General features: G+C 39.0%; 1 protein-coding gene across 1 annotated transcript in view; it reads left to right on the top strand.

Moving 5' to 3' along the window:
- LOC110169166 (regulating synaptic membrane exocytosis protein 1-like) overlaps window positions 1–3,123 on the top strand; it is a 101,952-nt gene extending 98,829 nt beyond the window's left edge. Inside the window, exons 30-32 of the mRNA XM_055162468.1 lie at window positions 913–1,127; window positions 1,554–1,693; window positions 2,908–3,123. Coding sequence (XP_055018443.1) covers window positions 913–1,127; window positions 1,554–1,693; window positions 2,908–3,123 — 571 coding nt within the window. The remainder of the gene's footprint in view (window positions 1–912; window positions 1,128–1,553; window positions 1,694–2,907) is intronic.
- The last annotated feature ends 22,179 nt before the right edge of the window (window positions 3,124–25,302 follow it).

The raw sequence follows: 25,302 nt of genomic DNA, 5'->3' as shown, positions 1-25,302 counted from the left end.
TCTAGATTTCATTAGCTGTTGGTGTGTGTAGACTGTCAGGGTAATACTGTGTTGATGTGTGCTGACACCCAGTGGTAAAAAACTGTAATGTAATGTTCTTTTCTCCAGCCACATACTGATTTTCTCCACATACTGATTTTTAAAATTTAATAACCTTTTGCTATATTTTTCCCCAGAATTGTTTAATCAGTAGTTGCTGAATGGGTTGTATTTTTGAATACATAAATAATAAACTGATAAAGTAATTTTATTTTTAATGTCTAGTGACCCATGTTTTGATCTGATCAAAAATGTCTGATATCCTTACACAACTGCCACCAAATGGATAGTAAAATAATAGAAATGTACCTTGATTCTTTTTACATCATTATTTTATTATTAAGCATTTAACCAGAAATGAGAAAAAAAACAAAACTCTTTATTGCCATTGTCAGTGAACACAATTCACCAAGTAGTAATTCACTTCAGCGACACGGTGCAACATAAAACACAATACAATTTACAATATAAACTCTGGTCCTTGACTGAAGCTTTGTTTCACACACCTCGTCCCTGTGTCTGAGCAGGACTGCACGGTCATAATTCTATTAAAACTGTCATTTGAATGGACGCAAAACCAAAGACTGTGATTTTTGAAGTACCATCATTTCCTGTTTTATTCTGCATAAAGGTGCAAACACTGTAGTTTAAATCTGTAGAAGCATGTTTTGAAATGAAATGATTCATTTGTTTGTCAGTTCAGATTTTAGTCAACTCTCCTGGACGTGTTTAAAATGTGAACTTTGAACAGAATCTTATTAATAAAACATGAATTGCAAATTTAACCATAATCATTATAAGAAAAATGACAATTTGATATTTTCCCCAAATGGTTCCTCTGTGTTTCTGACCCTGCTCCTGTGTCCTTCTTAGTCTGATCTTCTCAGGGATGCGTCTGGGCACAGACAGTCAGTTCAGTGACTTCCTGGACGGGTTGGGGCCAGGGCAGCTGGTTGGACGACAGACGCTGGCCACGCCTGCCATGGGAGATGTCCAGATTGGGCTCCAGGACAAGAAGGGTCAGCTGGAAGTGGAGGTGATCCGAGCCAGAGGCCTTATCTCCAAACCCGGAGCCAAATCTCTTCCAGGTAAAACAGTCTCCAGGAATCAGACCAGACCATCTTTAGTATAAACCTCATTATAAAAGCCTGATCCCATCAGATCTCAGGAGCTGAGCAGGGCTGGGTCTGGGTAGTACTTGGGTGAGAGACCATTGGGAATACCTGGAGCCACACTGGAGCGGCAGTGGCAAAAACTATTGTTGTGTCCTTTGGCAAGACACTTCACCAACACTGCTTTTTTATGAATGTGATGTGTGTGAGTGATTGTTCTTGGTGGTTGGAGGCCCAGTGGTACAGATTGGCAGCCTTGCTTCAGTCTACCTCTGGGCCGAGTGTGGAGTGAATGAAGAATGTGTTGTGGTCTCAGTCCCAAACCATTATTATTGCACATAATCTACCCTCTGCTCTGTGTGCAAGTGTACGTCTGATATAACATGTGACTCCTCTCCTCAGCTCCCTATGTAAAGGTGTACCTGCTGGAGAAGGGGAACTGTAAAGCCAAAAAGAAAACCAAGATCGCTCGAAAAACTCTGGAGCCTCTGTATCAGCAGCACCTGCTGTTTGAGGAGGGCCCCCAGGGAAAGGTGCTACAGGTCAGTATGCATATACAGTACGATACTTAACCCTGGAGACATATACAGTACGATACTTAAACCTGGACAAAGAAGTCTGTACAATACTATAACATGAGGAGGGCCCCAGAGGAAGGTGCATATATACACCTACTAAAATGTATCCATGTATACTTCACTAGTCGCAAGGACCACTACAATAACACCATGTAATAAAGATATTTATTGCTGGATGATATGGTATGAATATCATCTCTTCTGTAGATAGTGATGTCTTAAGGCTGAAGACAAGTACGAAGAGAGCAGAGACAGACAGTGTTGTCGGGATAGGGTTAGTATAAATAGGGCTTGTGTAATTGGAGGTGTGGTTGAGGTGAGCTGTGGGCGGCTGCAGAAGAGCAGGAGGAGGTTGAGGCGTGATCTTTCTCCTGATCCTCAGTCAATCATTTTAAGTCCCTATGCCCCTATCTGAGGAGGGTCCCCAGAGCCAGGCTTTAAAGGTCAGTGCATACACATACTAAAGGCTTATTTCTGCTCATTTTTCATACACATACAGCGCTGTATGTTCCAAGTGTCATAACCATTACTGCATTTATACTTCCAAATGTTTCTAATGCTAAATCTTTGTTCTGTTAAACAATCGTCAAAGGGCACTAAAAGTCAGTTCAAGAAATGACCAACAGGAACGAAAGAGCAACAAATAAACAAACATGGAGGTGCTCACAGCAGTTTTTAGATTGCATCTGTTGGAATGAGCCTAGAAACATGAAGTGAGAGAAGTGTTTCTTTGTTTGCAGTTTGGTCACTTTTCACAAAGTTTAGCTTCCCCTGTGGAGCTGTGTTCACTACTGCCCCCTGCGGGGAGCACATGTACGGCTCCAGTGTTAAGATTCTACTTGTTCTGAGGAGATGGACCAGATACAGACAGAACCACACAGAGGACAGACAGAAGCATCTATGTGTATCTGTATGCATCTAGAATGTAGAGCAGAAATGAGCCTTCATTTTGATCCATGTATTTGAATATTTCTTTATACACCACTTACAGAAAGACAGCACTGGGTGAGTTATGAACTGCAGAGGAACTTTGGTACCACCAGAAGGAGTCTGTATTTTTCAGTACAGTTTAGCACTAAAGAACTAAATGAAAACAGAAAAGATTCCTTTATTCCTTTCTGTTCCAGGGCTAAAAAGTAGCACAGACTGTGTGTAAGTCCTGTCCTCTCTGTGTGCAGGTGATCGTGTGGGGGGACTACGGCCGCCTGGACCACAAATGCTTCATGGGTGTAGCACAGATTTTATTGGAGGACTTGAATCTTTCCAGCACCGTGATTGGCTGGTACAAACTCTTCCCTCCGTCCTCGTTGGTGGACCCCACATTAGCGCCTCTCACGCGACTAGCATCTCAGACTTCTTTGGACTCAGGACCACCCCCTGGTGTTCGATCCTAGTACTGACCACAGCGCCCTCTCTCTCTTAAAGGGACAGTGACGGACCTTTCCTATTGGCCCACAGCCGAAGAGAGAGAGAGAGCGAGGGAGGGAGGGAGAGAGAGGCCAATCAGAGCTTAGCAGGAGACTGACAATCACGCCTCCTCCGCCGCGCGCCGTTTAGTTTACAAACGTTGAGTTTTTGGTCATTTTTGTCCAGTTTACACCTCAGTTAGCGCTGCACCGTGTTACAAATGACTTTAAATATTGCAATAATGATAGAACGTGGTCTTTGGGTGGTTCATGTGTGAGGATGCGGTGCAGCCCTAACCTCTAGTTACTGTTCTGTTTCCAAGTTGTTTCATTTTTTACAGCACTGCAAAAATAATGATGTACATGAGATTAAATGACAAGAATCCATCATTTTCATCTTGATCTGAGGAGTTTTGACTAGTTCATATTTATTCCCTATTTAAAGCCGCTATTAGTACTTGATTTCTACCATCTTAAAATCATGAAAAACAGACTTAGATCATTTGAAACAGTTTGCAGTGGTCCAAAGTTACTCCTCACTTACTTAAACATTATTAACCTCAATGAGTTTAGAAGCACTTTTCACAACTCTCACCACCAGATCAGAGTTTCACCATGATTTTAATGCTAACTGCAGCTTTAACTTTAACTTTATAATTTGTTGATGACAGTACACAGACTTATTGTGACCTCAAGAGCTGCTTATATCTGTACTGGGGCAAGACACATTTTACTCAAATGCATGAAAAAAAAAAATGATATAGGCCCTTTTTTTTCAAATTTGGCTACAATAAATCAAAATCTTAATATATTTTTTCATCAAAATAAGAAAAATAAATTGAAAGTGATTAAATCCATGTTAACTGGTTTAAACTGCTCAAATCCAGGTGAGTACTGTGAGTTCTTGTCAGTTTTGCTCATATGAAAGTGTATTTTTTGCAGTGCTGTTTTGTTGCACGGTGCTGAACAAAGTGGATTCGTCCACACAGTAGCCCTCAGCCAATCAGAGCGGAGCGAACACAGGAAGTGAGCGAGAAGGAGGCGGGCTCTGCTGTTTTCACCGTAGCACTGGACACACCCACAAGCTCAAAGTACAAACTGTATTTTTGAAATAGATGATTTATATATTTAGATAATGTGGTAAATCACCGGGTTCATCAGAAATAGTCCGACTTTTGAACTTAGACTAAAGTACAAAACATAAAAACATGTAATAGGAATGTAACTGGGACAAAGTATATAGTGGTAGCGAAAACAGAGACTGAAATTTAAATATAAGGCATTAAAATGTCCAAAATGTTTTATTATTTTTAAGATTAACAATAACAATTCAAACTATTTTGGGGTTTCAGATGACATCACAACATTCTCTAGGCCAATCAAACTTAATACAGACAGGGACAGTTAAAATGAAAACTGTATTTTTCAGACTATAAGTCACTCTGGACTAGAAGTCACACCAGCCAAAAACTGCATAATGAATAACAAAAAACATATAAGTTACTGGACTATAAGTCGCTCTGCAGTATAAGCCAAAAAATGCATAATGAATAAGAAAAAAAAAAAACATATAAGTCGCACTTTTTGAAGGAAATGTATTTTATAAAATCAGACACCAGGAACTGACATTTCCTGTTGAAAGTCAAGTTCTAGTAATAACAATAGAACAATAGACTGATGAACAGTTCTTCAGATAAACTATAACATAAACAACAGAACAGAACAAGTTTACCAAACTCTCCATCTCACTCCAAATCACCAAATCCATTCAATTCTTCATCCTCAGTGTCACTTCTGAACAACTCCCTGACCTCCGGATGTAAACAGAGCGCCACTTCCTCTTCTGTGTCGCTGTTGTCAACCTCGGCATCAGTTCCAGTTAGAATTATTCCAGCGTTTCTGAATCCGGGCAGGATGGTTTCGGTGTCACTGAAGTCACTCAAATGTTAATTGTTCAGTGGTGCAGAAGTAAAGGTGCAATCGACTGATGTGATACAGACAGGACAGAGGCTCTTTCTACAGGAGACATGCGCAGTAGAGTCAAGTGACAGTGGTTAGGGTTACGGTACACAAGCCTAGAGCCTCTCATGACTGCCAGTGTGAACATTTTAATACATAAGTCACACTGGAATATAATTCACAGGAAACATCCAAACCATGAAAAAAGTGTGACTTTTAGTCCAAAAAAAAACGATATTGTTCACATGTAGATGTCTGTTGTAATGTAACGAGGTCTAGGTCCAGTCACTGATAAAAACGAACAGATTCATTTGTGAATTTACCTTTTCTCATGGTAAAATCCAATGTAATCAAAAGAGGAAACCATCACTTTCTAGAATCAGAAAACCACCTATATGAACATTTTTGTGACAGAATAAAAAGCAGATGTTCCCAGAAGGGGCAAGAGTGAGTTTTCTCTATTGATTAAAGTGAAATCCAAAATGTTGAACGTGATGTTGAACCTGATTAGGTCTATTAGTGACTAGAGCCAAGAACTCACTGTATTACAACACAAATGTGCCTTTTAACTGTATTCATTTGAGCTGTCCCCATCTGTGTTCAGTATGATTGGATTATAGAATGTTGTGATGTCATGTGAAACCCAACAATAATCTATTTGGCATTCTAAGTTCCACCAGGACTAAACCAGGTCTAAGAGAGTCCTAAACCTGCCCCCGTCCTTTAGTTTGAGAATTCCTGGTCTGAATCCTGTGATGATGCTTTGAGTTTGTGGCTGTGGCAGGAGCTGCGGTTTCAAACGGCAAACACATGTACTGTAGTCTCATGAGCAGAGGAGGAGAAAGCACAAGAAACGAAAGAGAGAAAGAGACAAAAGAGACAAAAGAGGTACGGCTTATTTTGATTTCACACTTTTCCAATGGAACAAACGGCTCTGGCAAAAATCACATCATCACTTTCATTCAGTAGAACTATCTCTTTATTTGGAGTTTTCTCCTAATGCTGGACGTACTAAAAGGAGTTGTAAAAAAACACACCTTGTTTTCATGTTTTATTAAGGGAATAACCAACACATTTTAAATTTAAACAGTTTGCTCACACGACGTTTTCTACTGGTCACCATCTTGAGGACTGATGCTGATTTGAGAGAGTCTGGCTGCACTGATTGCATCACTGTTAATTATACCGAGGTGCCAAATATTCACAAAAAGAAAGCATGGAATACATTTTATAAGCTAGAACAATAGGTTGTAGAATCTTTTAGTTTAACCAGAGCTGGAGACAGTTTGGAGTTTGCTGTGGAACTGTTAAATGCAGATTTATTGACCTTTATGCGTCATATCTGGGCCTGTCCCTGTCCACATGAAACTAAAACTGACTCAAAGTTCAGCATCTTCTCTGTCAGTGTAAATAAACTAAATTCAAATGATTTTTTTCACAGTAGTTTTAGAAAGTGGTGCCACTATTCAGCCCCAAAGACGTGATTGTTTCAGGGTTCCTACGGTGTCTTCAAAACTCTTAAAAGCACTGAATTTATGAATTTGGAAATAATATCTTAAAAACACTTGAAAAAGTCTTGAATTTTTACATCTGGGTCTTAAAATTTGTGCCATATGTAACTTCTCCGTATTGCATTTCTCCTCAAAAGTTTAATTTGTCAACCGCCATTATTTGGTTAAATAATGTCGCCTAAGTAAAGAACGTCGGAACCAAAAATTGAGAACGCAACGCAACTCCGGGTCAAAATTGTCACTGAAGATCATGTGCTACAGCACCACAAAAAACAAGCAAAGCAGAAGGGCGTTAAAAAAAAAAAATCTCAGAACACAAAGTTTGACCAACACCGTTATGTTGTTTTTTAACTTTGGTTTTATGTTCCCGAGGGACACATTTCCTGCTGGAGTTATGAGGAAGTCTTTCTACTCCTCAGATTCCAAATAAATGAGTAGTTTTATGAAACAGACTGTGAAATAGGTATTATTTTTTTTATATATAAATGGTCTTAAAAAGGTCTTAAAAATACTGGAATTAAACTTGAAGAAGCCTGTAGGAACCTGTTTTAAAGCATAAGATTAATATGACGAGTTTGTGGAGCTGATCCCAAACAAATAATGAGAAGGAGAAACAAAATTACTTTCAAAACAGTTACATCATCCTCTGCTCTCCATCTGAAATCACGGCATCATAAAATTCTAGAAGATGGACAAACAACCTAATGATTCATAAGGTCTCCATGGTTCAGTTGGTTCAGGTTGGGATTGGGTGTTTGATGGAAGAATTGGAGGAAATGGAGCTCTCTTCTCCTCACTGACAGTCAGAACTTTCTTGGTTTTGTTGTTTTGTGTTGGTCCTCGAGATGGCGGCCAGTATCACCTGAAGCCTCCCATTCTGCTCGAAGCTTCTGTCGTACAAACAGAGGTTAAAACAGTTTCCAAAGATCATGTCGTTTTAAGCACTGATGATAATATTCCTTCATTATAAACCCCAGAGTGAGTGCCATGACCCTATAGTATATTTTTGTACCACAGCGCCCCCTGCTGCCACAGTTTGTGCGTTGGAAAAGTGTCCCTCCTTGTTTTTCCCCGAGGGCGGTGCTTGACGGAGCAGACTCTCTCGTGACTTCACTGGATTTTGGGTAAAAATCTGTGCCATTTTTCGGTCCAAAAACTGACCCCAAAGTCCGGAACCCTTCCTCGCCCCGACCAGGAGGGGGCAGCATGGCCCAGCTGCATGACTTTCAGTTCCTTCAGTTTCCTTTGTTTTTGAGTTTTTTGTTTTGTTTTGTTTTGTTTTTTATAAAAGACGAGACAAAACGACAAACACTGCAAAACAAAATCTACAAGAGTCAAATGACCTGTGTTTAAAATATTAATCTTAATTTGAGGACTTGGACTACTTTGCATATGTTTACAAAATAAACCTGGAATATGTGAATTGTTTCCACATTGTTCTGACAATTCAAACGGTAAAATTTATGTATGTATGTATTTTTATTTTTTTTATTTGCCTCAAATTGTCCAGAACCAAAAGAACGAGACTTATCTAACAAATACATTTAAACAGAGCTGCTGAACTGCACAGAACCTGGAGGACTAAAGGGAGAGTGAGGGGGGAGGAAGTGGGGTGGGGTGTGGAGGACTAAAGGGAGAGTGAGGGGAGAGGAAGAGGGGTGCGGTGTGGAGGACTAAAGGGGGAGTGAGAGGGAAGGAGGGGTGGAGTCTGGAGGACAAAAGGGGAGAGTGACAGGGGAGGAGGAGCGGGGTCGGGAGGACTAAAGGGGAGAGTGACAGGGGAGGAGGAGCGGGGTCGGGAGGACTAAAGGGGAGAGTGACTGGGGGTGGAGGAACGGGGTCTGGAGGACTAAAGGGGAGAGTGACAGGGGAGGAGGAGCGGGGTCTAGAGGACTAAAGGGGAGAGTGACAGGGGAGGAGGAGCGGGGTCTAGAGGACTAAAGGGGAGAGTGACAGGGGAGGAGGAGCGGGGTCTGGGGGATTAAAGGAGGAGTGAGGGGGAGGAGTCTCAGGGACTAAAGGGGAGATTGAGGGGGAGTGAGGGCGTAGGGTGTGTGATGTCACATAGCACTTGAAATTGCAGAGGCCACTGAAGGCAGCACAAACTTAGATTTATACGTTTTTGACTAGAAAGTTTACACAGAAGGTGCCAAAAAAAAAAAAAAAAAGACAAAAACAGTAGATATTTCTATTCAAACAAAATATACACAGTTTAGTCTCAAAATATGAAATGAGTTTAGTTGCACTTAATGAGGTGGAGTAAAGTGAAGTTCTGTTAATGAAGGCTTTAAATGGTGTCTGTATTATAAAGTGTTATCTGAGAGATTTATTTCATTTGATCCAAAGCAAAAACTTTGGATTTCAAGTTTATCCACTTAAAACATCTACGTTCTTTCAACATAAAATATATGATGTCAGATTATTCCATTTCAGCATTTTATTTTTATTTTGTGACTGAAACAAGACACATAATCCAGAAGCTTTAAGTAAATGCATCTAAACCAGTCCACTTGACTCAAATGAAGAATAACTTTTGAATTCTTGTGATTTAACCTGGACGTAGATGTGACTTTTTGCAGTGAATTTGAGAAAAACCCGAGACGAAGCGTGGTGTGATAGCTGCGTACTTAGGCCGCTTGTATGTTGCATGTTCCTGTACTGTTTGCTCGTTCAGAAAATGAAAAATAGAAACACGCCAAGCCATTAATAACCCCGCCCCTTCGACTGGAGCGGACCAATGAGAGACGAGCTCGGGCCACACCGAAAAACTCTGGGTCGAAACTGTAAAGAGCAAAACGTCAACAATACAAAATATAGAAGAGAAATATTGACTTGAGTTCAAATGAGCTGGATTCAGAATCTTACACGTAATTTGAGACGAAACTGAAAAATTTTAAACGAAAGCGAAAGTAAAAGTGAAACGTGAATATAGCATTTTTAAAACAATAAAAGGGAACATGGTGATCGAAATATATTATGTGTTACAGTTAATGTCCCATAGAAGTAACTCCTGTCTTTAACTTAAATGATCAGTGTACTAAGAAATGTCAACTTAAAGCAGCACTCAGTAACTTTTCTAGAAAGGGTCCACCGCCTTCTTGAAGATAGTTATTTGCCTGGAATGTCCCACAGTATGGCATTTAATTTACTTAGCTTGCATTTAATCAGTTATAGATGTTTTAATTGAGGAAAAAAAAGTGGTGAAAACACCGACTGAGTGTGGGGACCCTTCTCCACAGATCTGACCTATAACTTGGTCTAGTGGCATCAAATAATTTAATGCCATACTAAGGAACATTACACGAAAATATATCTCCATGGATACAAGCAGAGTGCAGAGCCTCAAAGTGACATTAAATACATCACTTTTCTGATGGACGATACACTGTCTGCTTTATTATTATTGCTTTGCCTGGAATGTTCCACAGTATGGCATTATCTCCATGGAGACAAGCAAGTGAGGTAATCTGGCTAAATTACAAGTCAGATCTGTGGAGGTGCAATACTGCTCACAGTCAGAATGCATGTTTTTTTGAAGATTTTTTTTTTAGTTATAAAATAAAACAATAATACTGTGGAACATACCATCACCATGGAGACAAGCAACCACCACTGGAAAAGAGCAGAGTGTAGCTTTAAGCATTTAAGCACTGCAAGATCATGTTGATTTAACAAAACAAAAGACAAACAAACAAAAAAACAAACAAAAAAAAAATTGAAGGAACTCAAAAATAGTCATACCTTGTCTGCTTTATTATTATTGCTTTGCCTGGAATGTTCCACAGTATGGCATTATCTCCATGGAGACAAGCAAGTGAGGTAATCTGGCAAAGTTACAAGTCAGATCTGTGAAGGTGCAATACTGCTCACAGTCAGAATGCATGTTTTTTTTGAAGATGTTTTTTTAAGTTATAAAATAAAACAATAATACTCTGGAACATTGAGGCAAAGCCATACCATCGCCATGGAAACAAGCAGCCGCCACTGGAAATGTGACAGAGTGTAGCTTTAAGCATGCTGCACTGTAAGAAAATGTTGATTTAATAAACAAAATAAATAAATACAAAAAAAAAAACTATTTGAAGGAACTCACAAATAGTCATTTCTTCTAGTCCAGACGATGTAAAGCAGAGTTAAATAAAAGCACTTTCATCACAAAATGAACATATTCTGAACTCAAGTCATTTGAACTCGGGTCACGATAGTTTTTTACAGTCAAAGTGGAACAAATCACTCACTCGGGCTCAGTCTGGGACAGCTGTTGTGGAGTTTGGGAATATTTGAGCCCTGTTTTCCTGTACGAACAGTTTTAATGGTAAATCATGGTAAAGATTGAAGTCTCTTTTCTTTTCTTAACATAAAAAGTTGCTTAGTTCTAGTGTTTCCAAATGTGCATGAAACTGTCCACCATTTTGTGTTTTCTACAAAGTGCCAACAAACATCAGGGTCAAAGATTTGTACTTTTTACTGTTGAAAATGTTGATGTATTCATGTTTTAAATTCTATATTTTAACGATGTTTTCACTGTTTTTCCAAAGCACTTATGTGTCGTTTTACTCCCGCGAGATTTTGATTTCAGACGACGTTATCAGATACCAGATTTTGTGCGTAATTTCATTTTAGTCCTTCAGATTACGTTCATTTCAAATTCTAAAACATATCTGACAGTTACTTTTACTTAGCAGTAGTAGTTTCCTCATTTCTCGTGCCACTACTTTGTACTTCTACTCAAGTAATGTTATTTTGAAGTAACTTTTGGCTACTACTCACCTCTCCTGTTAATGCTAACCACTCTGCCACCCTTATTTTTCCCCCTAACACCACAGTCAGGTCTTTTCAGGAGTTGGAATCGTCACATTCAACTCGTTTCAGTTTGGACATTTGTGTAAACGTGTGTAAAGTGAGTGATTGGTTCCACGGTTCTGTTTGCGACGATGGCGTTTTGTGCTTTTTTTTGTGTCAGGGCGAGACTCTGGAATGTGAAAATGTAAATGTACAAATCTGAACAGAGAAATATTTAACTTTTAGAGTGTATTTGACTGTCTCACTGTACATAGAACAAACAGACACTAGGGGGCAGTGTGGGCTTTACAGTGGGCTTCTCTGGGACACGCGGGGCTCAGGTTGGACGTGGTTTTCGATATGGACGCGCAGAATGGACCACGTGATGATTGACACTTTGATACAGTCACATGACGACAGAGGCAGTGCAGTTTTATCACAGTTATGGCTAAAAGTACATGTATATACTGATTTATGTAGCACTTAAAGAACTGATCTTAAAAAGAACACACTCTTATATAAAGGTGCTGCAGTGAGGAGCAAGAAAGATACAAGAAAAACGATTTAAAGATGCATTATGGAACTTTCTAGACAAAAAGATAAAAGCATGTTTTTGTTTTTTTCATATCTGCAAAGCATAGAAAAGTGTGTCCTTACAGTGAGCAGGCTTGCATCTCCACAAACCTGACTCTCTCTGCTTGTTTCCATGGAGTAATATCCATCATTACAGCATAAAGTGATCTGTCTCCACGGTCACACGCAGGTGATGTGCCACCTGCAGAAAGTGACATACTGTGGCTTTAAATGAGTCAGTGATCTAAGATTCATGTTGCAGATGTTTATTAGTGTTTGTTTAGTGGAACTAGAGTCAAACTCATACACATTTTATATTTAACAACACATTTTTCAACACCCAGAATTAGATTTATTTTATCTTAATGCACATACATTGTTTAATTAATTAAAATAGATAGTTTAGTAAATACAGATACAGAGATTATATATATAAAATGTAATAAATAAATGAGAAAGTCAGATGCTTTATGTAATTTATAAAGTGATTCTATCTATACATATATATATGTGTAAGTACTTGAACAGTGTGAAACAGGGATCAAACCTCAGACCTTGTGGATGTGAGGCACACGTGCTTATCCACTGTGGCTCCATACTGAGCACCATGTCCTGAGCCCTGTGCCCTCTGCTGCCCCCTGGATCCTCACCACTGTCTCTGAGCAGAAGGAGGGCACAAACATTCCCGGTTGTCCTGGTTTGTGGAGGGCAGGTGGGCGGGGCCTGGCTGCTGAGCGGTGCAGGGCCTCTAGGGGGCGCTCTCAGTGGTCAAACCATGGCAGAAGTCTTTATTTTTGGCGGCCCATGCTGGTGTTTATAACATGTCTGTTTTATATCCAGTTCATTTTTATGATTTACAAATAAACGACTGGAAGAAGAGACAGAGTTTTCAAACACGACTCCCATGGTTTTATTTACTTACATACACTTGTCTACTTGTGTACTTCTGTATGTGTGGATGTGATGGGGTAAATGTGCCAGCACATGTTCTGCTTCCAGGGCAGGTGACAGGTTAGAGTGCTCTTTTCTCTAAAACAGTGAACATCATATGATTGAAGATTCAACAGAAAAAAATTTCACCAAACAACCAAACCAGGTTTAAGAAAGTCTAAAAATGACGAAAATAACAGTTTTCATGGTCCTGTATAGGAGGTTGAGTTTTAACTAAAAGGAGAGAGTGACTGTTACGGCTTCTAGTTTAACATGAGCTGTAACACATCCTTAGGGCGTCCACTTCTTGACTCACACAAAATATGCAAAAACTCACGAATTCCGTAGTTTGTTTGATTTCTTTATTTGCAGATTTTCAGCGTTTGCGGTGCGGTGCAAAGAAAGACCATGTCGCCCTCCACAATACCATCGTCCCCACACACCTGTCTCCCTATTTGACCTGATTATTTGACCTAATTTCCCTCGGACCCTCCCTCTTACACTATAAACCAAAAGACTTAAAGGTTGTATAGAGGATTTTCCAAGGAACGAGAAATCCAGCGACTGTTTGTCCTTTTTCAAATGTTGCGCATGTGTGAAACCCCCCCCCTCCCCTACAGCTCCTACGTAGAAACGCCTTCTCCCGCCTCCTCCTTACGCCAGAAACAGGTTTGTTTACAGCCGGTGCTGCACATGACTTGTAAACAACTAACTACAGTGTTGGTTAGGCAAGACGGAGAAGTGAGGAGCGGGGGGAGCGTGTGCGCGGACATTTCGTTCGCGGACGAGAAGTGAGGAGCAGGGAGAAGAGCGGAGCAGGGAGAGGAGAGAGGAGCGGTGCGCGGAGATTCCGTGCCCGGAGAAGTGAGGAGCAGCGGGAAGAGCGGAACGGGCAGCGGGGACAGGAGCAGGAAAGGGGTGCAGAGAAGGTTGTGTGGAGATTCAGTGCGAATGAACTAGCTACAACACGCAGCAGCAGGTGGACTCTTTCTTTGCCTTGAAAATTACGTTTTCAGACATAGGATATCGCTTTCGTGTCCTGAAAACGTTTGACTAGCTCATGGAAATAAAGTACGTTTTCATAATAAGCAGAAGTGACCTGTCCAGGAGTAATTTGGCGACCAGTGCGTCAGTCTTTAGACTCTGCGTCTGCTTCAGTTGCGCCATCGCTGGAATGAATCTTCAAGAATCACCTTAGTTTGGCTTCGCTGCTTTTCCCCTTGTCTTCTTCTTTCAGCGACCTCAAAAACTGACTTTCTTTTGCGGCGAACTGCTCCTGGATTCTTGTCGCCATTGCAACAAACTTTGTGCAAACTGCGAGGAAGATATAGGTCAAAAAAAGCCGCTAAGAACTGTTGCGTTGGTGGAGTAAACAGCGTCTGTGCGTCTTGCGTCTGTGGACTGCGTGACAGTCGTACGTAAACCACGTACCGGCGGCGCGCAGGCAAGTTACGCTAGAAACGTAGGGAGATTGATTGACAGCCTGTCAGCTAACAGATAACGAGGCAGTGTCGTTATCTATTGGCAAATGTTTAGCTGGCCCCACCACGTCCAGAGTTGATGAATTTTTATTCTCTTTTTTTTGGTCATCATAATTACAAGGCTACTGCACCTCTATAATGCTATCATTGACAATTTGAAACAAAAAAAAAATCCTCCATACAACCTTTAATTGACTGAAGTAACTTAAATTGGGACTGAAAATAAATTTATATAAACGTTAAAATGAATTAAGAATAATATTTTAATAATTGGTTTTAAGGTATAATAAAATATGAATTTAAGGTAAAATATAAAATAACTATTTAAATAAATTAAATTATGGCTCTAACAGTGACTCACTGAAAAACTGTTGGCATATAGCAGGGGTCTCCAACCTTTTTCCTCTGCTGAAATACTTTTACAAAACAAAAATGCCAGAGAGCTACTTGTTTTAGTGATCACAAGAAACTGAGTGTATATAAAAGAGCCACGGCGAGCCTTAAATGAGGTAGAGTTAGAGGCCTATAAAACATAAACCATTGTCCATGTATGAGTGCACAAAGTCAGCCATCAAATGATACATGTACAATAATAAAAGGTATTTATTTAATCTAATTTTACTTATTCAGGACAATATGTGTAATTCAGAAATCCCTTGGTGAGCTGCTTGGAAGGGGGTGGACAGATCCTGGTAGCAGTTTGTCCAAAAGTCTAAACCCCCTGATACACACAATCACACATTAAAATCAAACACCAACACAAATCACCAGTCACAAAGTACAAATATGGACTAGTTTTTTCACCCCCGGCTGTCCTCCTTTTTGGTCTGGTCACCCTAATGTCCAACCATCTAGTTCATAAAGAATGCAGGGGTGAGTGAGAGACTCAGCTGGTGAGAAACCCCAGAGACGCACAAACACAGAGTCCAGTTTGTGCAGAGTGAAGGAAGAAGCTGCATATACAAGAATCACCAGAGTCCAGAACAGAAAGGTGCTTTTACCAGTTTTTTTTTCTTTTTTTCTTAGCACTGAAAGAAAAGAAATGTTTGTGTCTAAAATAGAGGCCAATCTTTGTTTGAATTTTTTTGATTAGTGTTGTAATCTGAACTTTAAATGTAAAATGATCGTCCATCCATATGGCAAATATTTATGAATGAACTCTTTTGGTGACTTTCCCATATTAAGATTTTGTGTTCTTCTCTGGAGTGACATTTTGAGAACATCATACACTTAGTTTTTTGAGCATTTAGAGCAGGGGTGTCAAACATACGGCCCGGGGGCTGGATCCGGCCCTCCAACACGTTTAATCTGGCCCTCAGCTGATTTTCTACAAAAAAATTTGAATTATATTTTCTATAAAAATATTGGTCATTTTCTGTGGTGTTTATCACAGCAGCGTCTCTGTACGTGGCCCCTCCCACCAGAGCAGCACAAATGAAGACTTGTCTCTTTCCAAACGCTCTTAAAGGACGATCGTTTTGACTGTTGACCGTGACACCCTCATCAGAAAAATGTCTAACATGAGAAAAGTGGAGCCGAGTTTTTACAAGAAAAATTGACTTATTCCTGTTTGTATACAAGTTCATGTTCAAACATTGTGTTGAAATTGCATTTTTCTTAAAGTTTCAGGTTGTTCATAATATTATAATCCTTTATAAAAGAAAGAGTTCATCAATTAAAAAAGATTTCTGTAATAGATTTGTGTTTCTCTGCACAAATATTTGAACTTATTGTTATTTTTGGGGTTTATATGACATGAGTTTTCTGATCTGGACACTTTGGGATTAAAGTAGATTGGATACTGCCCCCGGACCAAAATGAGTTTGACACCTCTGATTTAGAGTGAGTTTTACGTTCAGCACAACCAACTCTAAAGAATAAAAGGCTGACTGTAGTTTTTGTTCTGCACCAACAGTAGATGGGCTGTGGGTATAAACCGCTGAATCATCTGCATATAGATGTAATTTGGCTTGAAATCTTCCCCCAGATCATTTATAAAGTGAGTGAATAGTACAGGTGCTAGAACTGATCCCTGCAGGACACCGCTCACACTGAGAGGTTCTGATCTGTGGCCCTCTGCAAGCACACACTGCGTTCAATCTGTAAGGTCATTTTGGAACCATTTAATCCATTTTTGACTCAATCCAGTTGATCATAGATATATTCTCTTGTGTCAGTATCTCTGGGTTAAAAGTGCATTTGACTCGTCCTTCAGTGTGTCTGGGTTAAACCTGCAGGGGCAGTGGGACCAGCTCCAGATCTTGAGCTAGGGAAAACATGCAAACTCCACACAGAAAGACCCGGGAGACAAACCAGAACCTTCTTGAAGAGAAGTTGCTTTTCCATTCATCCACCATGAGCCATCCAGCCAGTGTCTCTGAAGAGAAAGAACAAGAACATGCAACTATTTGTTTAATCAAGTTTGTTTGAAAGGTTCTTTATGACACAAAGCTGGCTTCTGTGAGCTTTAAACCACATTATAATATTATCTCCTCAACAGACCTGGAGTTGTGTTTGTTTCATTCACACATGTTTGAGTAACTCTTTATTATGAGTCTGTCTACATCTCCAAAGCTCCAAATGCTCTGTTCTACCTTGTGATGTCATGAAGTGGTAGTTTACAGTCCATCGATCCATTTTCTTCTGCTTATCCTCCAGACTCTGGGGTAGTTTACAAGTTAACAGCTTTTACTTTATGTTTTGTAGAGATAACACATTCCAGGTTTGAAATTATCCAAATGATTCAAGTGAAGGTGTGTGGACTTGAAAAAACAAAACAAACAAAACAAACTCTGGAGCACTTTCTAAAACCACATGACATCACAAGTTGGAACCGGGTGTTTTCTGTTTGAGAGAAGAATTCAACCTAAATGTGCAGGTTTGTGTGTTAAACGTGTGAATGAAACAAAACACAACTCCAGGTCTGTTTGTGATGAGGAAGCATGACTAAAATCTCACAAGAGTCCATTTAGTAATATTATGACCTTTAATGAAATGTGGTGAAGGAAAAAAAAAAAGCACATCTGAGGTTCAGGTAAGGTTTGTTCTTGTGTCGCCCTCACTCCCTCTTAAAGCCCCCTACAGCATTTGTATGATGGAAGCTACATCACCTGCTTGTCTCCATGGTGACCGTATTGTTTTGCCTGAGATGTTCCTCTGTATGGCATTAAAATGTGCATTAATTCAAGTGTTTTTAATGCCCTCAAAAACTTGTAAAACATGCATATATGCAGTATACTGTGAGGTGGCTCACCTCTCCACAGATCTTAGACTTACACTTGGACTTATAGATACACAAAAAAGAGTACAAAAAAAAACAGGTAATAATAAATTCTAAATAAGTAGTAATAAAAACAGCAAGAAACAGGTGTCAAATAAAGCATATTTATATAAATGTAAATGTACAAGTCAAAACACAAAAAATATATGTAAATACAGAATATGTCAGCTCAGGGTTAACTGTTGTATAAGGGTGAGTTGTTGTACAGTAGTAGGGAGTATTATCTGTTACATTAGAGTGAGTTGTACAGTTGTAGGGAGTATTATCTGTTACATTAGAGTGAGTTGTTGTACAGTTGTAGGGAGTATTATCTGTTACATTAGAGTGAGTTGTACAGTTGTAGGGAGTATTATCTGTTACATCAGGGTGAGTTGTTGTACAGTTGTAGGGAGTATTATCTCTTACATCAGGGTGAGTTGTTGTACAGTTGTAGGGAGTATTATCTGTTACATCAGGGTGAGTTGTTGTACAGTTGTAGGGAGTATTATCTGTTACATCAGAGTGAGTTGTACAGTTGTAGGGAGTATTATCTGTTACATCAGAGTGAGTTGTTGTACAGTTGTAGGGAGTATTATATGTTACATCAGGGTGAGTTGTTGCACAGTTGTAGGGAGTATTATCTGTTACATCAGAGTGAGTTGTACAGTTGTAGGGAGTATTATCTGTTACATCAGGGTGAGTTGTTGTACAGTTGTAGGGAGTATTATCTGTTACATTAGAGTGAGTTGTTGTACAGTTGTAGGGAGTATTATCTGTTACATCAGAGTGAGTTGTTGTACAGTTGTAGGGAGTATTATCTGTTACATCAGAGTGAGTTGTACAGTTGTAGGGAGTATTATCTGTTACATCAGGGTGAGTTGTTGTACAGTTGTAGGGAGTATTATCTGTTACATTTAGAGTGAGTTGTTGTACAGTTGTAGGGAGTATTATCTGTTACATCAGAGTGAGTTGTTGCACAGTTGTAGGGAGTATTATCTGTACATTAGAGTGAGTTGTAGTTGTAGTATTATCTGTTACATCAGAGTGAGTTGTTGTACAGTTGTAGGGAGTATTATCTGTTACATCAGAGTGAGTTGTTGTACAGTTGTAGGGAGTATTATATGTTACATCAGGGTGAGTTGTTGCACAGTTGTAGGGAGTATTATCTGTTACATCAGGGTGAGTTGTTGTACAGTTGTAGGGAGTATTATCTGTTACATTAGAGTGAGTTGTTGTACAGTTGTAGGGAGTATTATCTGTTACATCAGAGTGAGTTGTTGTACAGTTGTAGGGAGTATTATATGTTACATCAGGGTGAGTTGTTGCACAGTTGTAGGGAGTATTATCTGTTACATCAGAGTGAGTTGTACAGTTGTAGGGAGTATTATCTGTTACATCAGGGTGAGTTGTTGCACAGTTGTAGGGAGTATTATCTGTTACATTAGAGTGAGTTGTTGTACAGTTGTAGGGAGTATTATCTGTTACATCAGAGTGAGTTGTTGTACAGTTGTAGGGAGTATTATCTGTTACATTAGAGTGAGTTGTACAGTTGTAGGGAGTATTATCTGTGACATTAGAGTGAGTTGTTGTACAGTTGTAGGGAGTATTATCTGTTACATTAGAGTGAGTTGTTGTACAGTTGTAGGGAGTATTATCTGTTACATTAGAGTGAGTTGTTGTACAGTTGTAGGGAGTATTATCTGTTACATTAGAGTGAGTTGTACAGTTGTAGGGAGTATTATCTGTTACATTACAGTGAGTTGTTGTACAGTTGTAGGGAGTATTATCTGTTACATTACAGTGAGTTGTTGTACAGTTGTAGGGAGTATTATCTATTACATCAGGGTGAGTTGTTGTACAGTTGTAGGGAGTATTATCTGTTACATTAGAGTGAGTTGTTGTACAGTTGTAGGGAGTATTATCTGTTACATTAGAGTGAGTTGTTGTACAGTTGTAGGGAGTATTATCTGTTACATTAGAGTGAGTTGTTGTACAGTTGTAGGGAGTATTATCTGTTACATTAGAGTGAGTTGTTGTACAGTTGTAGGGAGTATTATCTGTTACATTACAGTGAGTTGTTGTACAGTTGTAGGGAGTATTATCTGTTACATTAGAGTGAGTTGTTGTACAGTTGTAGGGAGTATTATCTGTTACATCAGGGTGAGTTGTTGTACAGTTGTAGGGAGTATTATCTGTTACATTAGAGTGAGTTGTTGTACAGTTGTAGGGAGTATTATCTGTTACATCAGAGTGAGTTGTACAGTTGTAGGGAGTATTATCTGTTACATCAGAGTGAGTTGTTGTACAGTTGTAGGGAGTATTATCTGTTACATCAGGGTGAGTTGTTGTACAGTTGTAGGGAGTATTATCTGATACATCAGAGTGAGTTGTACAGTTGTAGGGAGTATTATCTGTTACATCAGGGTGAGTTGTTGTACAGTTGTAGGGAGTATTATATGTTACATCAGGGTGAGTTGTTGTACAGTTGTAGGGAGTATTATCTGTTACATCAGAGTGAGTTGTTGTACAGTTGTAGGGAGTATTATCTGTGACATTAGAGTGAGTTGTACAGTTGTAGGGAGTATTATCTGTTACATTAGAGTGAGTTGTTGTACAGTTGTAGGGAGTATTATCTGTTACATTAGAGTGAGTTGTTGTACAGTTGTAGGGAGTATTATCTGTTACATTAGAGTGAGTTGTTGTACAGTTGTAGGGAGTATTATCTGTTCCATCAGAGTGAGTTGTTGTACAGTTGTAGGGAGTATTATCTGTTACATCAGGGTGAGTTGTTGTACAGTTGTAGGGAGTATTATCTGTTACATTAGAGTGAGTTGTTGTACAGTTGTAGGGAGTATTATCTGTTACATCAGGGTGAGTTGTTATACAGTTGTAGGGAGTATTATCTGTTACATTAGAGTGAGTTGTTGTACAGTTGTAGGGAGTATTATCTGTTACATCAGAGTGAGTTGTACAGTTGTAGGGAGTATTATATGTTACATCAGGGTGAGTTGTTGTACAGTTGTAGGGAGTATTATCTGATACATCAGAGTGAGTTGTACAGTTGTAGGGAGTATTATCTGTTACATCAGGGTGAGTTGTTGTACAGTTGTAGGGAGTATTATATGTTACATCAGGGTGAGTTGTTGTACAGTTGTAGGGAGTATTATCTGTTACATCAGAGTGAAGTTGTTATTATCTGTACATCAGTTGTAGGGAGTATTATATGTTACATCAGGGTGAGTTGTTGTACAGTTGTAGGGAGTATTATCTGATACATCAGAGTGAGTTGTAGCAGTTTGTAGGGGAGTATTAATCTGTTACATCAAGGGTGAGTTGTTGTACAGTTGTAGGGAGTATTATATGTGAGTACATCAGGGTGAGTTTTGTTGTACAGTTGTAGGGAGTATTATCTGTTACATTAGAGTGAGTTTGTTGTACAGTTGTAGGGAGTATTATCATGTTACAGTTAGGGTGAGTTGTTGTACAGTTGTAGGGAGTATTATCTGTTACATTAGAGTGAGTTGTTGTAGCAGTTGTAGGGAGTATTATCTGTTTACATCAGAGTGAGTTGTACAGTTGTAAGGGAGTATTATCTGTTACATCAGAGTGAGTTGTTGTACAGTTTGTAGGGAGTATTATCTGTTACATCAGGGTGAGTTGTTGTACAGTTGTAGGGAGTATTATCTGTTACATCAGAGTGAGTTGTACAGTTGTAGGTAGTTATCTGTTACATTAGTGAGTTGTACAGTTGTAGGGAGTATTATCTGTTACATCAGAGTGAGTTGTTGTACAGTTGTAGGGAGTATTATCTGTTACATCAGAGTGAGTTGTTGTACAGTTGTAGGGATATTATCTGTTACATCAGGGTGAGTTGTTGTACAGTTGTAGGGAGTATTATCTGTTACATCAGAGTGAGTTGTTGTACAGCTTGTAGGGAGTATTATCTGTGACATTAGAGTGAGTTGTTGTACAGTTGTAGGGAGTATTATCTGTTACATTAGAGTGAGTTGTTGTACAGTTGTAGGGAGTATTATCTGTACATTAAGTGAGTTGTTGTACAGTTGTAGGGAGTATTATCTGTTACATTAGAGTGAGTTGTTGTACAGTTGTAGGGAGTATTATCTGTTACATTAGAGTGAGTTGTTGTACAGTTGTAGGGAGTATTACTGTTACATCAGGGTGAGTTGTTGTAACAGTTGTAGGGAGTATTATCTGTTACATTAGAGTGAGTTGTTGTACAGTTGTAGGGAGTATTATCTGTTACATCAGAGTGAGTTGTACAGTTGTAGGGAGTATTATCTGTTACAATTAGAGTGAGTTGTTGTACAGTTTGTAGGAGTATTATCTGTTACATCAGGGTGAGTTGTTGTACAGTTGTAGGAGTATTATCTGATACATCAGAGTGAGTTGTTGTACAGTTGTAGGAGTATTATCTGTTACATCAGGGTGAAGTTGTTGTACAGTTTGTAGGGAGTATTTATGTTACATCAGAGTGAGTTGTTACAGTTGTAGGGAGTATTATATGTTACATCAGAGTGAGTTGTTGTACAGTTGTAGGGAGTATTATCTGTTACATTAGAGTGAGTTGTACAGTTGTAGGGAGTATTATCTGTTACATTAGAGTGAGTTGTTGTACAGTTGTAGGGAGTATTATCTGTTACATTAGAGTGAGTTGTTGTACAGTTGTAGGGAGTATTATCTGTTACATTCAGAGTGAGTTGTTGTACAGTTGTAGGGAGTATTATCTGTTACATTAGAGTGAGTTGTTGTACAGTTGTAGGGAGTAATTATCTGTTCCTCAGAGTGAGTTGTACAGTTGTAGGGAGTATTATCTGTTCATCAGGGTGAGTTGTTGTACAGTTGTAGGGAGTATTATATGTTACATTAGAGTGAGTTGTTGTAGGGAGTATTATCGTTACATCAGGGTGAGTTGTTATAAGTTGTAGGGAGTATTATCTGTTACATTAGAGTGAGTTGTTGTACAGTTGTAGGGAGTATTATCTGTTACATCAGAGTGAGTTGTACAGTTGTAGGGAGTATTATCTGTTACATCAGGGTGAGTTGTTGTACAGTTGTAGGAGTATTATCTGATACATCAGAGTGAGTTGTACACAGTTGTAGGGAGTATTATCTGTTACATCAGGGTGAGTTGTTGTACAGTTGTAGGGAGTATTATCTGTTACATCAGAGTCAGAGTGAGTGTTGTACAGTTGTAGGAGTATTATATGTTACATCAGGGTGAGTTGTTGTACAGTTGTAGGGAGTATTATCTGATACATCAGAGTGAGTTGTACAGTTGTAGGGAGTATTATCTGTTACATCAGGTGAGTTGTTGTACAGTTGTAGGGAGTATTATGTTACATCAGGGTGAGTTGTTTGTACAGTTGTAGGGAGTATTATCTGTTACATTAGAGTGAGTTGTTGTACAGTTGTAGGGAGTATTATCTGTTACATCAGGGTGAGTTGTTGTACAGTTGTTAGGGAGTATTATCTGTTACAGTAGTTAGAGTGAGTTGTTGTACAGTTGTAGGGAGTATTATCTGTTACATCAGAGTGAGTTGTACAGTTGTAGGGAGTATTAGTTACTAGGGTGAGTTGTTGTACAGTTGTAGGGAGTATTATCTGTTACATCAGGGTGAGTTGTTGTACAGTTGTAGGGAGTATTATCTGTTACATCAGGGTGAGTTGTTGTACAGTTGTAGGGAGTATTATCTGTTACATCAGAGTGAGTTGTTGTACAGTTGTAGGGAGTATTATCTGTTACATCAGGGTGAGTTGTTGTACAGTTGTAGGGAGTATTATCTGTTACAGTTAGAGTGAGTGTTGTACAGTTGTAAGGGAGTATTATCTGTGACATCAGAGTGAGTTGTACAGTTGTAGGGAGTATTATCTGTTACATTAGAGTGAGTTGTTGTACAGTTGTAGGGAGTATTATCTGTTACATCAGAGTGAGTTGTTGTACAGTTGTAGGGAGTATTATCTGTTACATCAGAGTGAGTTGTTGTACAGTTGTAGGGAGTATTATCTGTTACATCAGAGTGAGTTGTTGTACAGTTGTAGGGAGTATTATCTGTTACATTGTAGAGTGAGTTGTTGTACAGTTGTAGGGAGTATTATCTGTTACATTTGTTGTCAGTTGTAGGAGTATCTGTTACATTAGAGTGATGTACAGTTGTAGGGAGTATTATCTGTTACATTAGAGTGAGTTGTTGTACAGTTGTAGGGAGTATTATCTGTTACATTAGAGTGAGTTGTTGTACAGTTGTAGGGAGTATTATCTGTTACATTAGAGTGAGTTGTTGTTACAGTTGTAGGGAGTATTATCTGTTACATTAGAGTGAGTTGTTGTACAGTTGTAGGGAGTATATCTGTCCAGTTGTAGGGAGTATTATTGTTACATCAGTTTGTTGTACAGTTGTAGGGAGTATTATCTGTGACATTAGAGTGAGTTGTTGTACAGTTGTAGGGAATATTATCTGTCCCTCTATAGTCTGGTGCAGTGGGTGAGCAGACCTGTAACTTGGCCTTTTGGGGTCACCTGCCTGTCTCCATGGAGATAGAAAAATATAATGTTATACTGTGGGACATTTCAGGTATAACAACTGGAACCCTCCATGATAAATAAATACACTGTTCACTTTTAAATATGGAAAAAATGAAGCATATTGTCTGTGCACTGTTCTTATGTGAACACCAGGGGTCGCCACAGTCCAACAAAACACACCCCAGTGCCGCACGCTCAGAGTTTAAAGCAAGAATCTTGGGTCTAATCCAATCAAAATCACATCAGGTTTATTTATGAAGCACATTTATTATTATTCAGTTGTTTATATTGACTTTTAAAAATGTTTAAACATACATCAGCATTACACAAAAACAACAGGACAGCAGGCAATTAAAAAAAAAAAGAGTCATAAGATGTTAATCAATCATCAGTGTTGAGGTCAGAAGATTTATGAAGCACATTTAAAACTCACCAAGCACCACAACAATAAAACAACACCAGTGTAAGTGTTAAAATAAAATAAAGAAACAAAACACAGTGGGATGTAAAACCAAGACGTCGCTCTCTCAGACTCGTATCGAACAAGAAAATAGAAAAGTGTGTTTTTAGTCGAGGTTTAAAGAGCTGCATTGACTGTGATGTTCAGATGTGCATAGGCAGTGTTGGGGAGTAACAGATTACATGTACTGGAGTTATGTAATCAGAGTACAAATTATGAGTAACTGTATTCAGTTACAGTTACTGTTTCAGTGAGTGGTAATTGGATTACCCCCCCTAAACCAGGACTAAACCAGGACTAAACTAGGACTAAACCAAGACTAAACCAAGACTAAACCAGGACTAAACCAGGTCTAAACTAGGTCTAAACCAGGTCTAAACCAGGACTAAACCAGGACTAAAACAGGATTTAACAGGACTAAATCCTGCTGCGTGGACCATGTCTCCTCGTCTTCTATCAATAATATTTTTTAATACAGTTAAGGAAAGTCTGGGCTTTTTATTCTCTTTAAGCAGACAAAAACTTCTTACGTGAAAATATCCTCGTCTTTGCTTCTCTACAGCAAATCAAGTAATCCAAAGTATTCAGATTACTTTACTCACTTTAAGTACCTCAATGGATTCTGTTACAAACTACATTTTGGGGTGTGTAATCTGTAATCTGTAGGG

The sequence above is a fragment of the Boleophthalmus pectinirostris genome, unplaced genomic scaffold, assembly GCF_026225935.1.
Source record: "Boleophthalmus pectinirostris isolate CB_2022bp ecotype Guang Dong unplaced genomic scaffold, ASM2622593v1 HiC_scaffold_5, whole genome shotgun sequence".
NCBI lineage: Eukaryota > Metazoa > Chordata > Actinopteri > Gobiiformes > Gobiidae > Boleophthalmus > Boleophthalmus pectinirostris.
Note: the sequence above shows the minus strand (reverse complement) of the source record. Positions and strands in the feature narration are given on the sequence as shown.